The sequence below is a fragment of the Triplophysa dalaica genome, unplaced genomic scaffold, assembly GCF_015846415.1.
Source record: "Triplophysa dalaica isolate WHDGS20190420 unplaced genomic scaffold, ASM1584641v1 Contig11, whole genome shotgun sequence".
Classification (NCBI taxonomy): domain Eukaryota; kingdom Metazoa; phylum Chordata; class Actinopteri; order Cypriniformes; family Nemacheilidae; genus Triplophysa; species Triplophysa dalaica.
The window spans coordinates 73,839-84,632 of record NW_026622645.1 but is presented as its reverse complement, the minus strand read 5'-3'; the positions used below and the strand labels follow the sequence as shown (position 1 = coordinate 84,632).

The following is a 10,794-nucleotide window of genomic DNA, read 5'->3' as shown; positions in this document are numbered from 1 at the left end:
TTCAGGAAACACACGTCTGAGTTTTGCTTTGTAACGCTGAGATATTTCAGTAATATTTTGGTACATATCATAAGGGTCTCATTACAGTGCTCCTATGGATATCACCATATACCTCACAATACCTTAACAGGCCGACAAATGTTTGTGTTTATTATATTGTACATTGATAGACATCTTACAATGCCCAAACTGTCTGAATATCTTATGTCAGTGTTGTGTTCTGTAGTTTTTTTCACAGTTCTTTCACATCAGCACAATCCAACCCAAGACGTCTGCTAAAAAAGAGCATTTTCACATCCATTCTTAATCATCTTCTAGATGTCTTTAATACATCTGACTGCATACGTCTCTGAGGTGTATTCCCTGATAGCACTCATACGTCTAGTATACGTCTATTTGAAGTCTGCAAGACATCTGCAATACATAGTTTGCTCATCTGCAATACGTCTCGGAGATGTCTGCAGTCAGAGGTCATATAGACATCTTGAAGATGTCTGTAAGATGTTTATGATTTAGAGTTGATGTGCAGATCTCCAGATCTTTAGCAGACGTATTGCAGACGTCTCTGAGACGTGTTGCAGATGAGCAAACTATATATTGCAGATGTCAAATAGACGTTAGGCAGATGGATCGTGCTATCTAGGTTGTAGATGAACATAGTATGTGTTGCAGATATCTTACAGATGTCAAATAGACGTCTGGCAGATGTTTGTGTGCTATCAGGGCGTTAAGACGTTAAGGGTCTTTTTGATTCCCTTTGATCTGAATATCTATGCTTGAATGTTTCAAATTAGTTCTACGCACGAAAAGAAGCAAACAAGTTTCTTCAAGAATAGTTTTTGAGAACAAAACCGTGCTAACATTAGTTTTAAAAAAATGATTATAACCACACCGTTTGCTTTTGTAGTATGTTTGTGTCTTATTCTAAAAAGATGTTAGCGTGGAGAAGTGTAAATGCTTATTCCCTCTATCCACTTTAAACACAGGAGGCTTGGAACTCTGTAAACTGGAATGAACTGAAGTAACATTCTCTCAAGGTGGCGCTATTGTCCTCTGTTTGACTGAAGACCACAGCCTCCCGTGACGTCACTGTTATACACACAAAGGCACAGTTAGGATCGTTTGTTTAACAAAGCAGCACATTTCAGTTTCAGATTTGTGTATGTTATAGGTGTTGCCTAAAAAAGGTTGCAAACTCAATGAAACATCGATTTAAAAGATAAATATTTTTAATATATTGATATTAAAATGCAAAAATAAAAAATCTATATTTTATCAAAACATTTATCAAAATGTTTAACGATGCGTTTTTAATTGATAAAAACAATCAAAAAGATGGGGATAGTATTTTATATGTCCTTAAGAACGTTTGTTTATTTTTTCAGTAGTTATGTGAAGCTTTAAACATGTTAAGTGAGGGGACCTTTTAATAACATGACGTTTATTTAAAGTCATGTGCACGGCAAAAATGAAACATTTGTGTTAAAATAATAATACAAATTGATAAGTGCTCTGAAATCTAGAAGCACAAGTGAGCGCACTGAGCACGTGACTGACATGTCCACTTTAAGGGGCGTGACGTCACCGGCGGGTGTTCCCGTCGTGCCGCGTCTCCAGCTGACGGAAGTGAAGAGCGCCGTTGTTGTCGTTACTCCGCTTCGCTCGTGTCATGAGATCAGCGCGTTTGTTATGGCCGCCGTACCGGGTTTGTGTCACGCCGACAGGAGCGACGAGGACGCCGGCGAGCCCGACGAGTCCCTGCAGCACATGCTGAAGGCCATCGCGGACGAGCGGAACCGCCTGCACGTCCGACAGGACCTCAGCGGACTGGGTCAGTGCACGCACACGATCATTGTCCGAGCGTCCGTCTTTCGTCAACGACGTGGAATGTCACGATCGCTGGAAGATGGGAGGCCGCGATCGGCCGCTTATGTTTTCGGCTGAGGTCTTTTTTATGACGTCATGGTGGTCTCGCGGCCGTGACGTCATGGCGTGCTGTTCTTCTCGGTCGTGGTCGTTGTTTATGTTCTGTTCTGTCTTTGTGTTGATTTATCTGTACGTCTCTCTCTCAATGTACACGTGTCTCTGTCAGGACGTTAAAGGAGACTGTCAACCGGTTGTTCAGTAATTCAAGTAACAAGAATTAAATCCCGTAGAAGCGAAAAAGTAACAATGACGTCATTAACACATGTATAGTGACTCACTGTCATTCATTCTACATCGTCTTGTTTATATTTACATTCTGATCACTCAAACAAACCCACACATGAAGTAAAAGTTGTTGTTTATAATGTCTTTCTTGGTGTTTTGTCCCGTTTAAATAGTTCATCCTATAAATGTTTCAGGCTTTGTGTTTAGTTCCTCGGTTCTGCTTTTTGAAAACACAATATTAGTCATCAGTTATTGGCCCTGGTGTGGTTATGACTCTTTCTTCCTGTGGAACACAAGAGAGGATATTGTGTATTCACACATTGGAAGTCTAGGACAATGTTGTTGGGTAACAAACATTCTTCAAACTATCTTCTCTCTCGAGAAAGTCAGGTTTTTAATGACATAAGGATATATAATGAAAGAAGTTCATTTTGGGGTGAAGCATCCCTTTACGGTCCGTAAGACAGCACTGCATTGAATGTGGGAAAGAAATCGATGGCGTCCACTTTGATGAATACTTAAGTATGGTTTGCGTTCAGATCTGTTTGACCTTTCTGCGCGGTTAGTGATGCTGTCTGTGAGCATCAGCGCTGTCTTCTTGTTTGTGGATGTGAGAGTCGGTCTCGTGAGCGCTTCTGTGTGCTTCATTAAAAAGTTAAATGTCAAGTTTTTATGTCTCGTTCCTGTTCTGTTTTAGGCGTTAAACCAGAAACTAGCACTTTTCTGTTCATAGTGGTCTGTCACTTCCTTATAATCTCTGAACATAATTCATACGTTTACAGTATTTGCTAATTGAGATGCGTTACGTTTTAAAATGAATATGTTTTTAAACGAAACCGAACATCAGTTATACTTCCTAGTTTATGTTTCACATCGGCAAGCCACAAGTGTGAAAACAAGAAGCATTCTTGCATGTGCAGCAGTTGTGCCTGAATGTGAAGTATTCTTATTCCATCATGTTGAATACGTTGAATGCTGTACGATGTACATGTGTATTTAAACCGTGAGATGTTTTGTTAACATAAACGGCTTCAATATTTAACATTTCAGTCCAAATAAATCGAGGCAAAACGTCATCGTTTTTTAATCTTCTTTTGAGTGGCTTCATTTCACAAAACTGCAACATAAACGCACTTTCATACTTAAACATAAGAGTGTGAAAATGTATGATAAACTGTCAATTTAAGCTTTGATGTTATATTTTAAATTATACCATGGTCTGTTTGTATACTCGATTCTGATTGGGCGGAAGGTGTGCATTAAAACCCTGTAAGGCACGGGTAGCTCCATTCAGTTTGGTTACATTTGAAACTAACTGACAAATAACTGTCATTTTCATCCGTTTGATCTAAAATCACAATGTAAATATCAAAAAAAGCTTTATCTTGGCAAATGACCATGGTATAAGCGGGATAATCCACAGCTAGCCGTGGATTATCCCTTACGTAAAATTGTGAACACCGGTTTATTATGATTAAAACAAAGAGGTGAAGACATTTGTTTTGTTTGTTTAGGGTGTTTTAAGGATGACCGTATCGTCTTCTGGACGTGGATGTTCTCAGTGTATTTTATGGAGAAATGGTCGCCGCGTCAGGATGATATGCTCTTCTATGTGCGACGCAAACTCTCGTACGTCAGCACCGACAACACGGAAGGAAAGAAGGTGCGATGAATTTCCAAAATTCTCTTCACAAATTTACGTTCCAAATTATAATTAAGTGATATTGTGGGTTTGTTTTATCAAATAAAGTGACAGGAGCTTTGTTTTTACATAATTGTGTCTTATAAACCTCACAGTGTTCAACCAATCACAAACTGAAAGAAATTAAAGTGTGAGTTGAAGTCATAAACATCTAGGTGTATTTTCAACCTATCTTAAATATACATTGATTCATGATCTGCTAAAGTTTGGCATCTGTACATGTTGGGCATGACCCTTTGACATCACCACACGATATCTGTAACTATGACAACCCTCCATCACTCTCCATTGCTCTGCTGAAGCACTCATCAAGAGGTCAGGGTTTGGCTGGTCAGCTCTGGTCCAGTTTGGCCCTGCTGAATAATACCATAGATAGAAACGTGACATTTCCAGCTTCAGTGATTGGCTGCTCATGAGCAAACTGCTTATCAGGTACTCGGAGAGCCATCTGCTCAACTTGTGATTTTATTGATTGAGACGAATGCAAACACATAGCTTGGTCCAGACGTTAGTTGCAGATTAGTGAATGTCAATCAGCAGTGTATGTGAGATGTTAAACAAAAACAAACTGCTCCTATCACGAAAAGTGATCCTAAATGTTGTCTTCTCTGTCGTTTGTTAAGGTGGAGGTCGAGGTGTACAGAAGAGACTCTAAAAAGCTGCCTGGTCTGGGAGATCCTGATATCGACTGGGAAGAGAGTGTCTATTTAAACCTGATCCTGCAGAAAGTAAGCACACCTCCACTCTGACATCCACAACACATCATAAAAATCATCTGGATAGAGCGCTTCTAAGCTAGTTCCTCGCCCCATACTAATCCAACATTGTTGTAGTTTGTGGACAATATCAATGTAGTCTGTGCACAGTATCAGTGTAGTTTTCTACAGTGTCATTGTAGTTTGTCGACAGTAACAGTGTAGTTTTCGTATAGCATGGGTGTAGTTTGTGTAGAGTATCGGTGTAGTTTGTGCACGGTAACAGTGCAGTTTATGCAGAGTAACATTGTAGTTTGCGCATGGTAACAGTGTAGTTTGTGCACAGTAACAGTGTAGATTCTGCTCGGTAACAGTGTAGTTTGTGCACGGTAACAGTGTACTTAGTAAATAGTAACAGTGTAATTTATGCACAGTAACATTGTAGTTTGTGCATGGTAACAGAGTACAGTAACAGTGTAGTTTGTGCACAATAACAGTGTAGTTTGTGCACGGCCACAGTGTAGTTTGTGCACGGTCACAAGTGTAGTTTGTGCACGGTCATAGTGTAGTTTGTGCACGGTCACAGTGTAGTTTGAGCACGGTAACAATGTAGTTTGAGCACGGTAACAGTGTAGTTTCAGCACGGTAACAGTGTAGTTTGTGCACGGTAACAGTGTACTTAGTAAATAGTAACAGTGTACTTTGTTACTACTTACTAAGTACACTGTTACTATTTACTAAGTACACTGTTACTATTTACTAAGTACACTGTTACCGTGCACAAACTACACTGTTACCGTGCATAAACTACAATGTTAAAACAATTACACTGTTACTATTTACTAAGTACACTGTTACTATTTACTAAGTACACTGTTACTATTTACTAAGTACACTGTTACCGTGCACAAACTACACTGTTACCGTGCATAAACTACAATGTTAAAACAATTACACTGTTACTATTTACTAAGTACACTGTTACTATTTACTAAGTACACTGTTACTATTTACTAAGTACACTGTTACCGTGCACAAACTACACTGTTACCGTGCATAAACTACAATGTTAAAACAATTACACTGTTACTATTTACTAAGAACACTGTTACTATTTACTGTGTAATTTTTTTAACATTGTAGTTTATGCACGGTAACAGTGTAGTTTGTGCACTGCAACATTGTAGGTTGCGCACATTAACATTGTAGTTTGCGCACGATAACATTGTAGTTTGCGCACGGTAACAGTGTAGTTTGCGCACGGTAACAGTGTAGTTTGTGCACGGTAACAGTGTAGTTTGTGACAGTTCAGTGTAGTTTTTGTACGGCATTACTGTAGTTTGTTTACAGCATCAAGGTAGTATGTGTATAGCATCGTTGTAATTTGTGCACAACATCAGTGTAGTTTGTGACAGTTCAGTGTTGTTTGTGTACAGCATTACTGTAGTTTGTTTACAGCATCAAGGTAGTATGTGTATAGCATCGTTGTAATTTGTGTACAGCATCAGTGTAGTTTGTACAGCATCGGCGTAGTTTGTGTACAATATCGAAAGTTTGCGTATAGTATGGATGTAGTTTGTGTAGAGTATAAATGTAGTTTGTGCATGGGTTTGATGTAATTTGTGTATAACTGATAAAATTCTTCTCTCCCTCAGCTGGACTATGTGGTCACGTGTGCAGTCTGCACTCGCTCAGACGCAGGAGACATCCACATCCACAAGAAGAAGTCTCAGGTAGAATAACGTCTGTGCGTCTACACTCTTCTGTCAGCTGGCTGTATTAAAAAGCGTCTCTTTTCTCAATGTAATTTACATGTCAATTCATTTTACAGCAAGTGTTCGCCTCCCCGAGCAAACATCCCATGGACAGCAAAGGTGAAGAGTCTAAAATGAGCTATCCAAACATCTTCTTCATGATCGACAACTTTGAGGAGGTAACCCTGACTGAACCATGACATCACACTGTAATGCTGGAGCAATGATTGAGCAATGACAGCGTTATCATATCTTTCACAGCGATATGTTTCTGTTTGTGAGATGTGCACAGACAGGTTAGGCAGGTCAAAGTTTTTCTACACAAGCACATTCTTCCCTGTTTACTCAGACTCATTTATTTAATTTACGCCCCTAAAGTGTATTTACATCAATGCACCTCAAACAATCTACCAGATACGTGAGGAATCATTATCATGACTGTGATTTGTTTAATTCTTTGATTCAGATCAAATAAATGCCAATGAATCACACCCATCTATATTTGAAGAGTAAAATGAAGATGCTTGTGCGTCTCTGTAAGGTGTTCAACGACATGACCGTCGGTGAAGGTGAAATGGTCTGTGTGGAGCTGGTGGCCAGTGATAAGAGCAACACATTTCAGGGCGTGATCTTTCAGGGCTCCATCCGCTACGAGGCTCTCAAGAAGGTCTATGACAACCGGGTATGGTAATGACACAAGATGGGATCAAAATTTTAGTCTTCGTTCTGTATCAAATGTCCTTGATTTCTTTCAACAAACTAAAATGAATGATGAAAGAAAGATTTGACTCGGAAATTGCATGCTGATATCCCTGTTGAATAAAACATTATATGCTAGGTTAGGTATGTTTTTCAACAAGGATATTCATCGTTATTGTTTCCTTATAATGGTGAAGTTTAATTATGCTGTTAATGTTATTAAACTTAATATAACACAATATCAAACACAATGTTAGTGGACATTTTAGATAAAGCTCTAATAAATGACGTCGTATTTTTAAGGAAGTTCACGTAGCTATTAGAACATTTTAAAATGTGTCACATTCAGCCTTTTGTTATCAGTTTTAATGTGTTTTGATGCAGGATTGTCATGTGACGTGCATGCTTTTTCTCAACAGGCGAGCGTAGCAGCTAAAATGGCTCAGCGCATGTCGTTCGGCTTCTATAAGTACAACAACATGGAGTTTGTGCGGATGAAGGGTCCTCAGGGCAAAGGTCACGCTGAGATGGCAGTCAGTCGGGTGCCCACCGGAGACACGTCGCCCTGCGGGACAGAGGAAGATCAAGATTCCCCCCTCCACGAGAGAGTGAGCATGACTCTGCCAATTTTCTCTAGCTGTATTTCAGCTTAAACATACTTTAGAAGCATTTGAGTGTCACAAAAAAAGTTCCGAAAGTTTGTTTTGGGTTTAATAAAGACAAAAGTCAAAGCTGTTGATGAAACCTGAATCATTTGTGTTTTATTTAAACACATTTGCTTCCTGCAGGTGACGTCATTCAGCACCCCTCCGACCCCGGAGAGAAACAGACCCTCATTCTTCTCGCCGTCGCTGCGTCGCAAAGTTCCTAGAAACCGGAATGCTGAGATGAAGAAATCGCACTCGGCGAACGACAGCGAGGAGTTCTTCAGGGAGGAAGACGATGAAGGTAACGTTCTTAATATCTATATATATATATATATTGTCATGACATTCTTTTTTAGGCATTAAAGTCAACGTTCGACATGTTTGAAAGCATTCATTTCCAAACCTTTTCTGACCATTTAACATGTTTTTGAACAAATTTTACAAAACAATATTATTACCGTAACACTAAAATGTCAATACCGTATTATGTTAGAAGCCATGATCCACAAGCCAGTTCTTATTCATCATACGTTATGACACATGAATAAAGTATATTTCTATAGAAAATGATAAATGTAACTTTTCTTTGTGGAAATGTGGAAAACGACTTAACTGTTATGGTAATGATAACCAATATTGTTTTTATACACGGTATGACAGTAGACAGTATTTCGAGGAACATAAAAAAGACGTTTGGAAGGGACTGGCACATGTGTTTCTTAACACAAAATCAAGCTTATTGTAAAGATGTGTATGCAGTCCTTTAATAATGTGACGGAGGGTGAAAGCATCAGTCATCTGCACTTTTGCATCATTTCCTCATTCTTATTGTACATGAATATTCATATTTGTTTTGTTATTTGAGAACATCTATTAGAACATCCAATTATTTCCCCAATTTTGTTTATTTTACTTTGTTTACATTACAACGCATCAGGCATAGCTGGATGTGTTACGGTGATGAGTTTTCAGCAAAAAATGCGATTAAATACAAACATATTTCATTGCCATGTTAAAATTATTATTGGTGCAATTTAATGCAATGTACAATAACTGTGAGGTTACAGTGGTTTGAAAACGACCCCAGTAGGTTTGGGTTAGTAAAAAGTCATGATTTGATGGCGAGTCATTACCGGGCTTTTTTATGGGATCCTTCTTAATCGTTTGTTCAATAAAATGCTCTATTTCTTTCTCTTTAGACCTGTGTAACGCCACAAACCTGCGCTCTCGATCTCTGTCGGGCACGGGCCGATCTCTGGTGGGCTCCTGGCTCAAGTTGAACCGAAAGGAGGAGTATTTTCTGCTGTATTCTTATCTCACTTACGTCACTCTTCCCCTCCACCGCATCACCACAGGTAGAGCAAATACGGGTGAAGGTGAATGCTTATTAACCCGCAACGTAACATTGTATATTAACGTGAATTTTTGACAGATTTCATGTGTGTAAGTGGCTGATTTCCCCAAAATATTTTGAAGTAACGCGACATTTGTTTTCAGATATTCTGGAGGTGAGACAAAAGCCCATTCTGATGACATAGCATCTCCAGAGCTGTGAACACCACGTTACCAAGTGCCTCCTCACATCAGGCCCTGAGGACCAGCCATCGAACAACCAAAAACTCCACAAAAGGCGTACGAGAAGAGGGAAAGACCACGCTAAAGAACAAAGTGCCTCTTCTGCTCGTGGCATCTGCCGAAACGTCCTCCGGAGCCGAAAGACACCTGACGCCGAGGCGAAAAGGGAAACGTTCACGAGAAACTGAACAAACGAATGTCGTTCTTGTAAATACACTGCTGCTTAGATACTCAATGAAATGTACCGACCCCGCCCCTCCGTAGACTCTTGTAGGTTTCACGATGTTGCTGATTTTGTGTGTTGTATATTTTCCAAAGGGACGTTCCTCGCAGCTCATAGGCCTTAATACGTCGCTAACCAGCCAATGTATAACGAACGTCGTCCGCGTGGCGACTTTTTTAAAGTGCGGGGCACGTCGCAATTGCCCGGCTAACGTTCTCCTGTCTGTTATTCCATGTGTTTGAGGGTGTTTGTCATAGCCAGATACTAGTGAACACGACGTGGAAGAGGAGCAGATGTGTATTCAGTGTTAGGACGCAGTGGATCAGTTGAGGACCACACAAGAGCACATCAACGACACTACGGTCACACACAACAGCTCTTTCATTTTCTCTGCGAGTGCTTGTATAGGGACGAACACTGTTTAGATTCGTCTGACGCAATGAGCTTTGGTTTTAAGAAATCTTTTGCACTAAAGGGCTTTTGGAGTTGAACATGTATAACCAACCCAAATTGTCAGTATTCATTTATTTTGTACGTGTTTGTCAGCTGAATGTAACGATTGATCCGACAGCTTTAATATTTGCCAGTCAACTGCGTTTTGAAACTCTTAAGTTTTGAATATTCCATTTTTCTTTATGCTGTAGGTCAAAGGCTTCGGTGGAACAATTTGTAAGAACGCTCTGCTTTACATGTGCTTTTGTATCGATGGTAATTCAGCAAAGTAAATGTGCACGTTGTCATATTTATGTTGTTAATATATATCCACACTTTTTCTGTACAACTTTATGAAAATACACATTCCCAAGGAAAAGCTGTCTTTGAAGTGAAATTATTGTGTGATGCACTAAACGTTTATTTGTTTTTATAAATGAATGGAGAGAATACGTTTCTCGCTAATCAATCAATCCCATCATACAAGTTGCAGTCAAAATGTCATTTACGTCAACCCCGTATGAGCGCATCGGTCCAATGAATGACATTTGTATGAGTTTTCATATGAGCCAAATGTTATATTATATTCATAAACTTACCTGACACAAACCAAGCTGCTCCAGAGCAATGATCTAGATTAGAGATTTCACACCGAACCAATCAGCTGCGAGCAAATTTACATATAAGTGATGCATCAAATTCACAGGGCGTGTTACAATGGCAAGTTCTTTTTAAAAATGCGTGAAAAATTAAACCTACTAATATAAATATACTGTACATGAAATAGAAATATTACAAATATAAAATAAAATGGTTACTGCTTAAATCATATTTGAGAGCTAATATTTGCTTTCCCTTACACTTCATTTTCCATTCTTTTACTGTAGGCTTATAAAATTTGTTTCTTTGTATTGGA

The 10,794-nt window shown here is 39.2% G+C and overlaps 1 protein-coding gene across 1 annotated transcript; it reads left to right on the top strand.

Moving 5' to 3' along the window:
• The first annotated feature begins 1,542 nt into the window (after positions 1-1,542).
• On the top strand, positions 1,543-9,790 carry LOC130417077 (uncharacterized protein KIAA0930 homolog). Its single transcript, XM_056742383.1, has 10 exons — positions 1,543-1,831; positions 3,666-3,814; positions 4,477-4,581; positions 6,204-6,281; positions 6,380-6,481; positions 6,844-6,984; positions 7,421-7,609; positions 7,790-7,949; positions 8,848-9,003; positions 9,146-9,790. Exons 1-10 carry the CDS (start codon positions 1,558-1,560, stop codon positions 9,184-9,186), a joined length of 1,395 nt encoding a protein of 464 aa, XP_056598361.1. The 5' UTR covers positions 1,543-1,557; the 3' UTR covers positions 9,187-9,790.
• Positions 9,791-10,794: the final 1,004 nt, after the last annotated feature.